We start from the raw sequence: 18,088 nt of genomic DNA on the forward strand, positions 1-18,088 counted from the left end.
CCCTGGGCAGCCAGGACTGCACCAAAGAAAGCTGACACTTTGACCACTTTGAAGCCCTTTTCATATGCAAGTGTTTGTGCATTGGGAGCATGGTGAGATAGCAGCAGACACCAACATTCTTCTGTAGGGTTTCAGGATTCTCCAGGTGGGCAATGAGGGTGACATTTCCTGGAAACAGGAAAAGGAACATTCTGTCCAATACACTCCTCTTTGTTCTTGCCAAAACTGGCCTTCTGACTACATTAAATGTATTTCTGTCTCTTTAAGGAAGGTCTAGCTTAATTCTTGTCCACCCTTTGAGTATTAGGTGGTCCGGTGGTAATGGGAAAAGCTTTCCTTCTCTCAGACATATCTGAAGCCCCTGAGATGCAGGACGAGTAGCAGAAGACAGCTCTTCTCAGGAGAGACCATCTCCTAGAAGCAATTCCAGGCATACTTTGGCATGTACTGGTTCTCTAGATCCACTATGCTATCTGCCATCTCTGATGTCACTTCCCTAACTCGTCCCTAACTTTAGTCTCTTCAAAACAACACTATTTATTTTTGGCAGCTGGCCAGTAAGGGGATCTGAACCCATGACCTTGTGGTTATAAGGCTGCACTAGCAACTTAGCTAACCAGCCAAGTTCAATATAAAATGAACTTTAATGCCTGAGAACCAGGACTCCTGGTATGGAAGAAAGGAGATATAGATAAAAACATTATATAAAAGCCTTGTAGTTCTGAATCTGAACTACAAGCATCAAAATGATATATTTCATCTTCAAAAACATTTTTTAGTTCTGCCCACTGAAGGGCCTAGAAACAATGACCAACCCAGGAGCAATGAGCATCCCTATCATCTAGACTGTGGTACTGAAATATCATTTCCCATTAAAGGGAACCAGCTCCATGGAGAACAGATGGATTCCACATTAGGACAAGAAATTTCCAAGATGAGATGGAACATTCTGTCGAATCAGAAATTGAGGAAGTTATAGGCCGGCCCGTGGCTCACTCACACCAAGGCCACAAGTTTGGATCCTGTATAGGGATGGCCAGTTAGCTCACTGGCTGAGCATGGTGCTGACAACACCAAGCCAAGGGTTAAGATCCCCTTACTGGTCATCTTTTTAGAAAAAAAAAAGAAGAAATCAAGGAAGTTATCAAAGACTACTCAGGCTGTGTCAAAAGGATTTAGGCGACAATTTAAAGAGGCTCCAAATGACCAAAGATAGGACAATTTGCACATCAGTAAAGATAACTGTAATGGACTAAATCACATCAAATATGTTGAAATTCATGACTTTACAAACAAAAAAAACCTAATTGGTCATCACGGGGGGGTAGCTGGTGAACCAACTCATTACTGTGAAAAGTGGTAAACAAAGGAAAAGAAAGAAGCCCTTATCCTGCCTCTTTCATATAATCTGTACTGCTAGAATCAAGAGAGTTGAGGAAGCGAAGCTTTATATTTCAACTAATAATTAGAAGTAATAACATTAGAATACTGTTTTGGAACCTGTAATGAATTAATGAATTATGGGCATCATGATGAAAGAAAAGTCACCAATGAAGTATCCTTGCCAAAAAAACCCCACACAAAAACCTGAGTAATGTTTATATGCAATTAACAATCAACTGTAAATATAGGGGACAAAAGAATATGTTAAGCACCACCACAGGGATGCAATAAGAAAAATTAGACTGTGTGACAATTTAAAGTTCAGGCTAATTTCTTCCATAAATAAGTAAGAAGAGAAAAAATGAAGGAGAAAATTAAAAATTAAGATTAAATATTAAAAGACACAGCCAACTTCAAAATATGGACCATATTTTCGCCTTGATTCAGATAAGCCAAAAATAAATAAATAAATAATGAGACAATTAGAAATGTGAATACAGGATAGATCCTGATGACAATATGGAATTACTCTTTTTGGGGTTTTTTTTTTTTTCCCCTCTTCAAATTATGATGATAGCATTGTGGTATGTCAGAAATACATATCAAAGTATTCATGGGTAAAATGTCTGGAATTTACTTCAAAATAATATAAGAGGGTGGAAGCAGGTGGTGGTATATATGAAAAAAGATTTGCCATGGACAATGTGTACATGGGGGCTCATTATTCTGTTTACTTTTATATATGCTTGAAATTTCCATAATAAAAGGCAAAAAGAGTCAATTTTGCATGTCCATACTTGGCTTGAAAATTTACAAATCATGTAAAGAGTGACTCACTCACTCATGTCTGTTCTAATGATAGTCCCTCAGAGAGGCCTCCCTAATGTCCTTAACACTTTCCACTCCCTTGTGTTCTTCAAAACACTTATTTTGCTTATATATACACTGTCTCTCCTTATTAAACTATAAGCACCATTTTCTTCATTGCTATATTATATTCCCTGGCACCTGGAATACTGCTCGGTACATAGGAGGCACTCAAAAAAATTTTTGTTTAACCAAGATATATTTTTAAGCAGCATAACATTTTAATAAATGGCAGAACCAGGATTAAAACTCATATATTCCTGTGGATGTATGTTTTCAACTTGTTTGGGTAAATACCAAGAAGTGCAAACACTTTATCATAAGAATATGTTTACTTTTATAAGAAACTGCCAAAGTGTCTTTGAAAGCAGCAATTAATGACAGTTCCTGCTACTCCCTATCCATCTCAACATTTGGTGCTATCAGTGTTTGGGAATTTAGCCATTCTAATAAGTGCACAGTGGTATCTCATTTTTGTTCTAATTTGTAACTTCCTGATATGTGATGATGAGCATCTTTTCATCTGTGTATCTTCTTTGGTGAGGTATCTGTTCAGATATTTTGCCCATTTTAAAATCCGGTTGTTTTCTTGTTGAGTTTGAAGAATTACTTTTTGGGGGGAGCAGCTGTATGGTATGGGGATCTGAACCCGTGACCTTGGTTGTTACCAGCACCACACTCCCCCAAGAATTCTTTGTTTACTTTAGATACCAGTCCTTTATCATATACGTGCTTTACAAAGATCTTTTTCCAGTCTAGCTTGTCTTTTCATTCTATTAAGAGTATCTTTTGCAGAACTTAAGTTTTAAATTTTAATACAGTTCAACTTACCAATTTTTTCTTTCACAGAAAACTGCTTTTGACGTTGTATCTAAAATGTAACCATCAAACCCAAAGTCACCTAATTTTCTCCTGTTATCTTCTAAGACTATTAGAGTTTTGAATTTCACATTTAGGTCTATGATCCATTTTCAGTTAATTTTTGTGAGAGATTTAAGGTCTGTGTCTGGATTCATTTTTTTGTAAGTGGATCTCCAGTTGTTCTCACACCATTTGTTAAAAGAGTCTATCCTTTCTCCTTTGTCAAAGATAAATTTACGTTTGTGTGGATCTATCTCTGGGTTCTCTGTTCTCTTCCATTGATCTATCCGTCTATTCCTTTGCCAAAAACCTGCACACAAATGTTTATAGCAGCTTTATTCATAACTGCCAACACTTAGAAGCAACCAAGATGAGATGTCCTTCAATAGGTGAATGGATAAACAAACTGTGGTACATCCATACAATGGAATATAAGTCAGTGCTAATTAGTCAGTCTAAAAAGGCTACATACCAAATTATTCCAACTATATGACATTCTGGAAAAGGCAAAACTACGGAGACAATAAAAAGATCAGTGGTTGTCAGAAGCTCAGGTTGAGGAAGAGAGGGAATGAATAGGTAAAGAACAGGATTTTTAGGGCAGTGAAAGATTCTTATGATACCATACTGGAGGATACATGTTATCATACATTTATAGAAACCCACAAAATGCACAACACAATGCATAAACCCTGATGCAAACTATGAACTTTAGTTAATAATAATTTACCAGTATTGGTTCGTCAATTGTAACAAATGTACGACACTAATGCAACATGTTAATAACATGGGAAACTGGGTGTTAAAGTGTACATGCAAGAGGGTATATAGGTATTCTCTGTATTTTCTACTCAATTTTTCTGGAAATCTAAAACTCATCTAAAAAAACAAAGTCTATTAAAAACAAACAAACAAACAAAAAAAAACGCAACTCAGATATTCTACTGAAAAGCCTATATTTTTTTCAATATAACATGCTGCCCAGGAAGCTAACCTGTGGGTAAAGCAAAAATTATGTTCTATAGTTGAAACTGTTCACAATTCATAATTGTAATAATTTTAATTCTTTCTCTGTCCCATTGAGTGACAGCTGCTGCTGGTACAGTCCCCCAAGGCAAGGATGAAATCAAGGGTTTTCTCTTAGCACCAATTACCAAATCCTGGCCCCACTGCCTGGAGAAGACCTGTGAAAGTGCCAGCAATGACTCTAATTTTAATCAATAAATATAATAGAAAAAAAAAGATAGTAACTATGCCACTACTTTCTGCATGCCCTTGTGTCTTTGTCACACCAGGACCAGCAGGGTTCTCTGGGGAGTAGTACCCCTTCCACATCACGCCAAGCAGCACAGAGGCTAATGCTGCTGCCTAGGATTTACAGCCCCCTTGCCTACATACTATATTTTAGCCAGCCACAGAAGTTGCCAATCTTTTTAAAACCAAGGTAGGAAAGAAATTCAAGGACAAAGGAGACTTACCAAGTGGAGTGACCCGGGGCTGAACATCCTTCAGAACTTCATGTAGCCACTCCGTGAATCGAACATAATAAAGATCAGAGAAAATGTCATCTACCCTTCCATTTTCAAAAAGATACTAAAAGGAAAACAATTAATAAAAGTTATTGATAGTCTAGGTAAAAGTTTCAGGGGAAATAAACATACTTTTATACCAGCACCACCACAGCTCCCTACTCAACCCGCATCCCTCCACCCCAAACAAACCTAGGCACTACGTCAAAACTGTCCAGAATGTGACACTTCCATGGCAAGCCTCAGGTCACATGACCTCACTCTCACAACATTCATGAGAGTTAGGTTAGTAAGACATATTCTGTGAATGGCTAATTCATCCAAGCAAGGCACTGTCTTGTGGTAGCAAAAATCATGGTTAGGCTCTGGGGCTTACTCTTATTAGGTATTGTATAAGTTAAACAACACGTGCAAGTCTTTTAACTTATGGGGGTCAGTTTCCTTGTCTGAAAATGGAAATGACTGTGACAGCCTTCCAGGACTGAGGAAAGCAAGGAATGAGGCAGAACACATAAAGCAATTCACATGATACCTGAGTTAAGACCAGCAAGAAAGAGGAACAAAGTAGGAGGCAGACTTTTCTCAGGATCACGCAACAGAGAGTCCCAACCAGCAGGCCCTCTTCAACCACACTTGTGGGTTTCTCCTCAAGAGCTTTTGAATACTAAGAAATCTACCTCTGCTTCCCCAAACTGCCAGTTTACAGGTTTCTGTTATGCTTCACCTTAGACATCCTAAAAATCCAACTACATTTGTATATTATTCCAGCTAGACTCTTTTAAATAATTATTTTGTGTCAATGAAGGAAACAATGAGAAGAAAGCTGTGTGTCAGCACCAGTTTGTTTTGGATAAATTATTTTTATAAAAACCGTATGTTTACTTTAACAAAAATATAGTACATATATGCTTTGTGATTTGGAAAAAAAAAAAAGGCTGTTAAGATAATTACCAAATATTTTAACAGAAGTTTCTCCAGCTGGTAAGATTATGGATAGTGTTTGTTTACTTATTTTATTTTCTAAAGTGAACAGGAAGGTCTCTGTAATTTAGAAAAATGTATATTTTAAAACTCATTACATAGCTGAAAGAGAATGTCCTTATTCTAACCTTTTGCCTGTCATTTTACTAACTTGACTAGCTAGCAAACACCCAGTGGGAACATACCTCAAACATGTCTCTGTGAAGATCTATTTCCTACCTTTTGAATACACAGGAAAATATAGTAGAGCACATCTGGGTCATAGGGTTCACCTTCTCCATTTCGAGCTTCCCTTGTCATTAGACAGAGTCCATAATTCAACTCGGCCACAGCAGAGGAGATGAGATCTTCCTGGAATCGCAGTAGTTGGCGCCCTGCAACACAAGCCCCAAAGGTGAATGGTGTCCTGGCAATAGTTGTCTCTTTATTGATAGCTTATATTCCTGAAAGCAGGGCTCGGAGCAGATACCCAATCAGGGTGCTGGGATAGAATGGCCACTTGTTCCTATGATCAGAACTGGCCTATAATCCTCCTCAAAATTATGTGTATCCAAAAAATTATTATGGGTCAAGAAATAAAAGCAGAAAAAAACAGAATCCACCCTCTATAATGTGAGTAAATTCATGAGCTTAATATCAAGGAAGAAGGACCTTGAGCATGCTCACTGGTTCCCATTTTCTCCCAGAAGCAGCTCTGCCTACGTCTGCTAGGTCAACCCCAGAAACCCACATGTACAAAAATTCCTGGTCTTAGGCAAACCGCACAAATTTTGCTCATCTGCACAGGGTCAGGCCTGCTGGTTGCTAAGTCTTGAATTCAGCATACTATTTCAGATGGTGCTCTCTAGACCACAGAGCCAGGGTGTGTCACTTTCTTGCCATTCTATCCTCCTGTTACTTCAGTACCGCTGCAATTTAGACAAAGCCCACTCTCCCTCCCAAACACTCACTCCCAATGGGTGCCAATCTGTTCTGAGCATCCTTTTCTAGTTCAGCGTTCTTGGTTTGGGCCCAGTTTTTCCAAACTTCAAGCCCTTCTTCTGGCTTCAAAGAATTTGGAAGCAGAAGTTCTGGGGAAGGTTGTGGCTGTGACTGTGGTTCCACTTCAGCAACTTGAACAGTTTGAGCCTACGAGAGAGAAACCATCAAAAATGTGTCAATACTCTTTCGCGTTAGGTCCTTCTACAAAACTATCAGAAAAATAGTTCACTAAATCAAGAAATCTGTCTTCTTGCTGTCCTACTTTCAAGAAACTATGGAGTTCTACTTCTTATCCCAAGGACAACAAAAGCAGCAATGCAACTGGGCTAGTGAAGTGTTCCTCAGTCCTGGCTACACGTGTGAATCTTATATTTAAAAATACAAATACCCAGACTTACCCTAGAATCTCTCTCTGGGGTGGAGCCCAGATATCAGTGTTTTTAAAACTCCCCATGTAAAAAGGTAATTATAATATTTAGTCACCACTGAGGAATACTGGATCAAAGCATTGCTCCTCAAATTTAATGTGCAAACAAATCACTTGGGTATTTTATTAGAATGCATAATTCTGATTCTGCATTTCTAACAAGCTCCCAGTGACACCAAGGTTGCTAGTCTGCAGACCACACTTTGAGTATCCAGTGTCCAGAGCATTGATTCTTAAACTTATTTGCACCTTAAAATCATCTGTACTGCTTTTTAAAAAATACCCATGCCTGGGCCCAGAGATTGTGATTTGAATGGTCTAAAGTGGGGACCTGGCATCAGTATTTTTAAAAGTTCCCCAGGTGATTCTAATGTTCAGCCATAGTTGAGAACCACTGTTTAGAGAAAGAAAAGTACAACTAAGTGGTATCCTCTCCCCTGCCATGGTAAAATGAGAGGTAAGACGTGAGTCTTCATGCTTTCTCCAGGTCTATTTTTTTCATGTTCCTTCTAAAATAATACTTGGAGGTTGGCCAGCTAGCTCACTTGGGATCGTCTGGTGCTGATAATACCAAGGTCAAAGGTTCAGATCCTCATGCCAGCCAGCTATCAAAAACAATAAATAAACAGAATTTAAAAAATACTCTATGGCTTGTAAGGATATAATCCATTTTCTGAAGATAGGAGTCTTCCTGCCTCCAAAGGAAGAGTGGTCCCATAATCAATGGTATAACAGCCAGCCCACGCAGAAGAGGGGCTTAGAATGTCCATTAGCTTCAATCACAATCCCTGAAGGGTTGGACAGACACCAACACAGATACCAAGTACAGGTTCTTGGGTCTCACATACCCACCTACATTCTTTGAACAAATCCCCATGAGCAATCCCCCATGCCAGAGCCTACACCTACCTCCCTTACCCAGCCAGCTGAGGAATGTAAAAAATAATTCAAGTTGAAGGCAAAATAATTTTTACATGATATACAAATTTGCTCACAAACAAAACTAAAAATGATCCTATTAGTTATGATAGGATACATTGTTAAGCAGGGAGATAAAGGAATACAGTGTTTTTGGCATTATGTATCAAGACTCAAGAAAACATATGTTTTGACCTAGGACTCTGTCCTAAGGAAACCACCAAAATAGAGAGTATACTTTATGCATGAAGACATACTGCAGAGTTGTTTACACTAGGAAAAAATCTAAAATAATATGAATGTCCGACAAAAGACGACTGGTTAGGCAAATTACACTATATCCACCCAAATGTACTACACAAAGTAGATATTAAAAACATGTTAACTAAGACTAGAAATAACATTTTTACATATGTTACTTACATGGTTAAGTACAAAGAAATGACACAAAAATGTAGAAAAAATATAAAGACAACCACCTATGGGCCGAGCCCGTGGCGCACTTGGGAGAGTGCGGCGCTGGGAGCGCGGCGACGCTCCCGCCGCGGGTTCGGATCCTATATAGGAATGGCCGGTGCACTCACCAGCTGAGTGCCGGTCACGAAAAAGACAAAACAAAACAAAACAAACAAACAAACAAACAAACAAAAAAAAGACAACCACCTAAATAAACCTGATTCCCCCTCTATCAAACTGTAATAGAGCGGTGAATGTATGAATAACATTAAAATACTTCCACTTTTCTATGTTTTCTAACGTTTCTATAATGAAAGTACAATTCACAAATACTCCTTTTTTTTTTTTCCCAACAAGGAGTCTGGTACAGGGTTTTATATAAACAGACAGGAAAGAAAAGTATTGTTAAGATCTGAATAGGCAGAGACAGGTAGAGATAAATCTTACCTTTATATAAAGTTTGGTCTACAACTGTTATTTCAACTACATGGGATTTTAACCAAGGTCTACATATGATGCTCAGTAAACTTTCATTCTCTGCCCCTGATAAGAGCAGCCCTCCCTTCTTGTAAAATCCCTCCAACCCAGACTCCCTGGTTACTTGGCTACAGACTAATGAGATTAATACAAAATTATAATGAGTATTTATATAAATATGCTACTTACCACCTAAAGATTCTAAAGAGATCTTTATACCCTCAAATATTAAAAATTCAAGGTTAAGATTCTCAAATTTCCTTAGTTTTGGCTCTGATTTTAAAGGGAGAGAATCGAGTTACCACATGTCTTCAAAGAATGTACCTTGGCTCTCAAAAGTGTTGAAAAACATCAAGAAATCAATTCAAATCATGCGAAAGCCCTAGTTTCTCTTATTCATTGATTCAACAAACATGTACAAAGCTTTATGTTAGGCCCAGGAATATAAAACTGCATTAAACCACTGTTCGGGGCAAAGACCTGGTTAAACTTGTAGTGAGTTTTCTCCTTGACTCCAGTGACTACTCTAGCAGTCATCAAAAGAAAACCATTAATCAAGCTATTACTCCAAAATAGTTCCATTAACTGGCAACAATCAAGCCCCTCTCAGACATCTAACACAGGTCAGAAAGGTAGCCAAGCTCAGGGCCAGTGGACTAAATAGCACCCAAAGTGAGGCATGCAGAAGTCCCCTATTCCTCCTCCTGCACACAGGCCCAAGCCTCCCTTTACCAAATCAAGAAACACTTTCTCAGCTCATCTAACAATATACCTTTCCCACACTCCATTTTACTAAAAGGTTTGTAACCAGTCACTGCTCTAGTCAAGGCCAAGTCTATAGCTATGCCTCAGCATTCTTGCCCTTTCTTGTACTTTTGACTTGAGGACTCATTCTCTGATTTCTGTAGACATCTGATCCCCGTGCCGCATTCAGAGCTCCAATCACTATTCTGGCTACCCCAGAAATAAGTGATCTCTTCTTGGGTTATCTTCTTGATAACCACTGGCACCATCTCTCCTCCCATCCCCTGTAACCCCTAGGCAAAAATACCTGAAATGAAAAGGTCATAAGCAATGGATGCTTTGGCTCTAACCTACTGGACCTTTCTACAGAGCACTCCGATAATGCCACTCACAACTCTCTCCTTTTTTCTCTGCTCAGCATGACACCACATTCTCCTGGACCTCCCCAGGCTATCTGGCAGCTCTTTCTCTATCTGCCTTGGGTTTCTTTGTCTCTGTCAGGCTCTTAAATGTTCGTCAACCCTGAAGCTCCACTCTAGACCCACTTCTTATTTCAACTACACATTCTCCCTGGTAAGCCTCACCCACTTTCCCAGTTTGGATTTCAATGTTTTTGAAAGCGACTGTCAACTATGCGCTTCCAAGCTAGACCTCCCCTTAATGTACCTAAGTGGGTACTGTATATCTCCAACTAAACATCTCACAGCCATCTCACACTAACATCTACGGAGAGAACTTATAACCTTCCCTGCCCAGACCTATTTTCCCCAAAGTTCCCCCCTACCTTGTTCAATGGCAACACTGTCTACCCAAGTAAGAAATCTAGGAGTCTGACTGGACAAATAGGCAAGGGCCAGAGCATGTGAGGCACTACTTCTGTTCTGGCTTTTTAGCAGGCCTCCTTCATGGTGTGCTTCCACCCACTGAATGCTAGTAACATTCTCAAGCATCTTGACAATGAAAAATTCTCCTACACATGTCCAAATGTCTATCAGTGAGTGGGAGTGGGAGTAATATAATCCAGGTTGAAAACTACTGTTGTAAGGTATTGCACATTGTGGTGTAGTTGTTCCTACATGTAATGGGAGTTCTTGGAGAGTTTGAAGCTGGGAAGCAACATGATCTTACATTTTAAGGTTATTCTTGCTGTTCTATGGAGAACGGACTGAAGAGCAAGAGTGGAAGCAAGTACTGGTACCTGGACTAGAATGGTGGCAGTGGAGATGACAGAAGAGATTTTGAGAAGTTTGGTGGTAAAACCAACATGGTTTGTTGATGAACTGGTTAGGAGTAGTAAGGGAAAGCAGACACAAGGATGACTCCTGGACTTTTTGGGTGGAACAACTGGGTGGATAGTGATGCTACATTCTAAGACAGAAAAGTTTTTGACAGTGGTAGAAGTGGTACTAATGAAGATCTGAGACTGTCAATAAATCCACATAAATGTTAAGTAGGCAGACAAATGTGTGGAAAGGGTCCTAAGGGAAAAAGACGTAGTTCAGAGCTTTAGATCTATGTGTCAACGCTGCACAGGGGTTAAGATATAGGCTCCAGAGCCAGCTTGTCCATGATTGAATCCCAACTCTGCTACTTACTAACCATGGCTTTGGCCTTGTCACTTATAACCCCTCTGTGCCTGTTTCCTCATCTGTAAAACAGAAATCCCTTAGGGAGAAAAGAGGGCCAGTATTCAGACCTGAGGAACATCATCATGTACAGTTCAGACAGAAGAGAAGGTAGCAGCAGCAAAGGCTCCTGAGAAGGAAGAAGAATCAGTTTGGTAGGAGGAAAATCAGGAGTGTGTTATAACATGGAAACCCACAGAAAAGAGTTTCAATAAGGGAGGTATGGTCAGTTGCATGATGTGTTATTGTGAGATGAAAACAGATGTGCCTATTTGATCTGGCCACAGGGAGGTCATGGCAGACCTGGCCAAGAACAGATTGTCATGAGATGAAAGAGCAAGTGGAGACAGCTTGTGAAGATAATGCTTTTGAGAGCTCTGGGAATAAAGTAGAGCAGAGAAATAGGGCAAGAGATGGAGGTGAATGCAAAGTCAAGGGAGGAAGGTTTCACCATAAATCTGGTTTTTAAAACAGGAGATATGATAGTCTTCATAAAGGATATGGCCTCCCCAACCCATGACAGATGAAGGAGCACAACACATTGTCACCAACTCTCCTTAGGGCTCAACTTATATTATAGCACAACTGTCTTCCCCATGGGCTATAAGTGGTTCAAGAGTGGAGGACACTGTCTTATTCATCTCTGTTCCCCATCACCTAGCACAGAGCTTGATAATAAGAGCAGAGGGATGTTTGCAGTATATATGGACAAACTCTTCTTTTCCTGGTGATGGGTATTCTTCCCAATTTTCCTTTTTCTAATAACAACATTTGACTTAAATCCCCATAAGGCTTTCCCAAAGGAGACAAAGCGCACTAAAATAAACTCCAGAAAGAATCTTCTGCTGGAAGACCCAGACATTCAATTTACAGAGCCCAATTAAGTACCAAAAGAGGCGTGACTTTCCACTGGGCCATCAAGCCCAGGAGAGTTAAAGGGAGGCCTAATGGGCTCCATCTTTGTGAGCAAAAGCTGAGCATGGAGCCCATAACACATCTACTGGCTGGTCTCTCCTACATGCAATCAGTTTTATATACCTCTGCTTGATTCCTCTTATCACCAGTACTGTTAGGAAATTCAGGAAATTCCAGATTTCCTACCACAGATGAGATCAAATTCAATTCTTCACTTTGGGAAGACAGCACCCCCACCTCCACCTCCACTGCCCGTACAAACTCTCTCTCACAGTTCCCCTCTCATGTCATCCTAGGCCACAACCCTTCTGTCCATCCCTGGCTTGTATTTATGTTGCCCCATTCTTCTGTCAATCTAAGCTATAAACTGCAGTTCAAACCCCACTTTTCCCACAAAGATGCTTCTGCTGATGTCTAAATCTAGAATTTCTGAATTCCCAGTTTGTCTGTGTGTGTGTGTGTGTGTGTATATATATATCACATAATGTCGCACTTGATTATGCTACCTTATAAATAATTCAAAGGAACAGGAATCTTAAGTTCTTACTCTCACAACTAGACTCTAAGCTACCTGAAACAGGAACTCTATCTTGTTCTACTTCTAGGCCTGACAGCTAGATATTTAGTAGGTCCTTAACAAAGTCACCTAAGATGACATATTGTTGCCTCTACGAAACCACTTGGTCAGCCTTTCCTTAATCATTTATGGCCTGAGTTTCTGAGTGTGGATCCTTGTTTAACTTGCTTGTGCCAGCTGCCTCACATGCATTACCAGAAGCCTATGCCCGCTGAGGCACACTACCTTCAGCAGTCCCACGAGACCAGAGGCCCTATATGTCACTCTGAAGGTTGGCTAGACAGGGGACCAGAAAGTTTACTACTTAACAGATTAATCTACCCACGCCTTTGTGATATATTTAAGATTAACAATTAGAAAAAAGAGAAAAGACCAAGAAATTATAAAGTTAAAATATCAACAAAGTTCTATTTTTGCAACTTTTCTGTAAATCTAAAATTATTTCAAAATGAAAAGTTAAAAAAATTTTTTCAACAAAGCTGTCATGTCAGAAAACCCAATTAATCAAGGCTTATCTGACTATTCTTAGGGAACAAAAAACACTCTTGGAAGAGTCCCACTGCACAGGTGGCTTATTCAAGGCTCTCAAAGGCAATCACTTTTAACAGGCCCACTAAGAGGTATTTTAGGTCTTCTAATTCACCTACACTGTGTCCTAAGATGACAACTAGACAAGGGACAATCTCACAGCCTCTCCCCACTATGAAGAGTTTACAGCCTGTGTACTAAACTATAAGGGTTCCACTCTATCTTGATAACACCAAGATCCAGCGTTCCATCCTTGTACCAGCCAGCTGTCAAAAAAAAAAAGGCTGGCCAATTAACTCAGTTGGTTAGAGGATGGTGCTGATAAGGGTTCCAACTGGATCCATTCACTTGTGATGCATGAAAGTAGCTCCTGGGATGCAGATCACACATGGGATGTCCCATTTGTCTCCACCTGTAACTTTACTCTTCCTAAGAGATCACAAAGAGGCATCCCGGGTGCCTAACCCCAAAACCTCTCACCAAAACCCCAAAGCAGTTACTGGTCATTTCATTTACCTCTAGGTACAAGGATAAACCTCCTGCCTGTTGCACAGCCTTACCTGCTGCTTCCTCTCAATTCCCAAATACTAAATACTGTGTCACTGTAAGACTAACATCATGCAGTAAACAAGCCAGAGGTTGCCAGGCAGGTTCTGTGTTACACTGGGCCCTGAGGGAGCAGGATGGCTAAAGATAAATCTCACTTACTGAGCAAGTAACCTGGAGCTGCGGCTGCTGCTGCTGCTGCGGTGGTGGAGTCTGTTCCTGGGGGGTTTGCTGTTGTGGCTGCTGTTGGGGATCCCATATATGGACAGTCTGAGCCGTATTCTGGTATGTGCCTGCCACAGCCTGCACAGCCACTGGAATGTGGATGTTGCCATTCATGAACTGTGCTGGAAAGAGAGAGTTTGCAAGGGTCTGCACTACCTCTTCATGGGAGTTTTTCACTACAGACGTGGTGCCCACCATCTTCTCCTTGTCATCCTCCAGCTTTACGGATGCCAGGGCTGTGGGTGAGCCACTGACGTGAACTGCGTTGTAGGCTTCCTGGGGAATGGCAATGTGGGTAATGCTCTGCTGCTGAGGGTCCCCCCGGGGCTGGGCAGAATAAACAGGGATGGTCCAGGTTTCTCCTGTAGGGCTAGTAATGGTCCCAGTGGCACTGTACAGGTGGGCACTGTCTACTGTCAGTAAGTCTGGCCTCAAAGACACATAACTCTGCTGCTGGCCTTGCGGAATGGCCAGCACGGTGGCCACCGGCTGCCCTGAGATGGCGTAGGACACAGTGATGGGCATGTCCACTTTGCGCTTCTTCACTGGCTGGAGGACACTGGCTGTGCCAACCCGCCGCTCCCCTTCCCGTGGTGAGCCCTGCTGGGATGGTGGTGGGGAAAGGGCACCCACGGTCTGGATTTGGATCTGCTGACCCCCAGCGAGAGACTGGCCAGCCACCAGCTGAGCCTGGATTTGCTGATGTGGGATGTGCTCTTCCGGGATTTCTGCAGCCTGGATCTGCTGGGCCGCCTGCACGTGCTGCACCTGGATCTGGGCTGCTTGCAGCTGTGAGGGGCTGGGGCTCTGCAGACATGGGGTCTGGATGGTGGGGGCTGCTGACTGTGGTGCCTGGCCTTGGATCTGCACCTGCACCTGGATGGGCTGCTCGGCAGGTTGATGAACGGTGAGCTGCGGGGAGAGCTGCTGAGCTGAGACCTGCTGCGGAGACTGCTGCACCTGCACCTGTACCTGTAGCGACAAGATTTACTAGTGAGTGAACCAGGCAGCAATGAGAATCCAGACCCCAAGGGAAGAAAAGTTCTCAGGCAGGGGCCCTATGTAATGTGAGGAAGTAGGGCTTTCATTCCCAGGGCTTCTGAGGAGGCCACAATCCCCAAAACCGTATGCAAAATTCTCCAGCATCACACTGCATTTGCAGTAACACATATGCATCCCAGAGAGCAAGCAAGTCAATCAACAAGAGTGTCTAAGAAGGAAATATCAGAATGTTTGCTCATTTTAACTCTTCTCTGAAAATGCACCCCCTTTGTCTTTTGTATACAAGTATATAATTTATAAATATATATATGTATATATATATATTTATTTACATGTATGTTAAAAAAATATTTTATCCATGGGGTGAGCGAAAACAAGTATGGGGAACACTATTCTAGAAGGTCAGAAAAACAAGTATATTCCATAGGCATTAAGTTCCCAAATGACCAATTCAGGATCAAAACTATCTCCCACCATGAACAAGCAGAAAACACAGCACAGATAAAGCTCTTGAAATCTCCAGGGGAGTCATACCCAACTTTGCTGCTTAAAACACAAGCAGTGTTGCATGATTCTTCTTTTTTTTTTTTTTTTTTTTTTTGGGCGGTGGGGTGGCTGGCTGGTATGGGGATCCAAACCCTTCACCTTGGTGTTATCAGCACCTGACTCTAAACAACTGAGCAACTGGCCAGCCTTTTGCATCATTATTTAGAGTGCTCATTTAAGATGAGCAGGTATTTAATACCTGCTCATCTTAATAGAGAAGGTATTAAAAAAACCCCACACAGAATCCTGGTAATTTAATTTGAGCAATGTTACTATATCCTGGATCACATATTTCTGATTAATGCAGCTTATGTCTTCTTACTGTTATTTCAGCAGGAAAAGCAGATGAAAAGATGCTATACACAGTATGTGATAAAAAAAAAAAAAAGAAAAAGAAAAAGAAAAAAGAAAAGCTTTCCCATCAGACATACATATCTAAATTACCCTAACCAAAGGAAGGAATTAGGAAGGTAGAAGATAAGAAGGCAGGTATTAAGAAAGCAGATGAGAGGGCCGGCCTGTGACTCACTTGGGAGAGTGTGGTCCTGATGGAACACCAAGGCCACGGGTTAAGATCCCCTTACTGGCCATCTCTTAAAAAAAATAAATAAATAAAATAAAGCAGATGAGGGTCTATATCTATCTAATAATAGGAGGAGACACATGACAAAAGATAATCAAGGATGCTGCTGGGACAACTGGATATCCATATGCAAAACAATCAAGTTGGATCTCTTCCTAATATCAAACACAAAAAAATGGGAAAGAGTCTGAATAGACATTTCTACAAAGAACATATGCAAATTACCAACACACACATTAAAAATTGCTCAATATCACTACCTATCAAGGAAATGCAAATCAAAACCACAATGAGATATCACTTCATATCCGCTAGGATGGCTACAATAAAAAAAGACAGATAATAACAAGAATTGGTGAGGATGTAGGGAAACTGGAACCCTCATATACTGCTAGTAGAAATGCAAAATTGGTGTAGCCACTGCAAAATAGCCTAGCAGTTCCTCAAAAGGTTAAACATACCATATGATAAACAAAGCATATGACCCAGGAATTTCACTCCTAGGTATATACCTAAATGAAAACACATCCACACCACAACTTGTACACAAAGATCCACAGCATCATTGTTCATTAATAGCCAAAATGCCCAGTAACTGATGAATGGATAAACAGAGTATGGTACAGCAGTCCCTCAGTATCCATGGGGGGGGATTGGTTCCAGGATCCCAAAATCTGCCGATACTTAAGTCACTTATATAAAATAGTGTAGTACAGTTGGCCCTCCCTATTCATAGGTTCTGTGGGCTGACTGTACATCAATACAATGGAATACTATTTGGCAATAAAAAGAATGAAGTGTTGATACATGCTACAACATAGATCAACCTTGAAAACATCCTAAGTGAACTCAGTCAAAAAAGACCACATATTGTATGATTCTATTTATATGAAATGTCTAAAATAATTCCATTTTCCATAGTAATGGAAAGTATGTTAGTATTGGGGGGGTGTCTTTTTGGGGTGATGAAAACATTCTAAAATTGATGTGATGATGGTTGAGCAACTTTGTGAATATACTAAAAACCACTGAATTGTATACTTTTGGTAGGTAAATTTTACAATATGTGAATTATTTCAATAAAGCCATTACTAAGTAAAAAAAAAAAAAAAAAGGAAGAAAGAAAGAAGGCGTATAAAACTATCAGACCTTTTATGTTCATAACCTTTATTCCTAAGCATCATAAATCAGTAAGAAATTAAACATGCTATTTTTATTACCACCCTCAAATTTTTTTTTTTTATATATAAAAACATAACATTTTCTCTGGTTAGATCATTACTACATGGGTCATAATAACAAATTTGGAAACAACTAAATTTTTTTAAAAAAACAGCAATTTTATAATTCAGGGATAACTGTTAATACTTGTTAAGAAAAGGTATTAAATTTTATTTGAACTTGAGGAAACAAAACTGAAGTAAATTGAAAGAATTGCTAAACTACAGATAAATATTTCTTCCCAGTACGGGAGCTCCTAAAATATTCCTCTTAAAAAAAAAGAATTAGGGCCGAGCCCGTGGCGCACTCGGGAGAGTGCGGCGCTGGGAGCGCAGCGACGCTCCCACCGCGGGTTCGGATCCTATATAGGACTGGCCAGTGCACTCACTGGCTGAGTGCCGGCCACGAAAAAGACAAAAAAAAAAAAAAAGAATTAAAGAAATTTAAGAAAGACTATTCAGAGATTGGTATTGTGCTTTATTAACTCTATGTTTCTTAATGGGTTTTCTTTTTTCTATACCATGAGAAAAATAAAACTTAATGGGTTTTTAAGTGTAATTTTCAAGGTTATAGTACTTAATTATCTCAGAAAACCAACAGACACACTGATACATATATGAATATACACACACTTTTTTTAAGCACAGTTTGAAACTTAAGTATAGATTTAGGATGATTCTCAAGAGATACTCAAAG

The 18,088-nt window shown here is 40.2% G+C and overlaps 1 protein-coding gene and 1 non-coding gene across 6 annotated transcripts in view; both read right to left on the bottom strand.

Annotated features, from left to right (window-relative positions):
• Positions 1 to 18,088, bottom strand: part of QRICH1 (glutamine rich 1) — a 43,315-nt gene that overhangs the window by 4,122 nt on the left and 21,105 nt on the right. For all 5 annotated transcript variants that reach the window (XM_063114709.1, XM_063114710.1, XM_063114708.1 and 2 more), the window contains 4 exons: positions 13,978 to 15,012; positions 6,572 to 6,749; positions 5,841 to 5,995; positions 4,590 to 4,704 (listed from right to left, as the gene is read on the bottom strand). In XM_063114709.1, coding sequence (XP_062970779.1) covers positions 4,590 to 4,704; positions 5,841 to 5,995; positions 6,572 to 6,749; positions 13,978 to 15,012 — 1,483 coding nt within the window. The remainder of the gene's footprint in view (positions 1 to 4,589; positions 4,705 to 5,840; positions 5,996 to 6,571; positions 6,750 to 13,977; positions 15,013 to 18,088) is intronic.
• LOC134391431 (small nucleolar RNA SNORA30/SNORA37 family) lies at positions 4,181 to 4,310 on the bottom strand. Its single transcript, XR_010024970.1, has one exon. It is a non-coding gene; the product is annotated as a small nucleolar RNA SNORA30/SNORA37 family (small nucleolar RNA).

The sequence above is a fragment of the Cynocephalus volans genome, chromosome 11 (assembly GCF_027409185.1).
Source record: "Cynocephalus volans isolate mCynVol1 chromosome 11, mCynVol1.pri, whole genome shotgun sequence".
NCBI classification, from domain to species: Eukaryota; Metazoa; Chordata; class Mammalia; order Dermoptera; family Cynocephalidae; genus Cynocephalus; species Cynocephalus volans.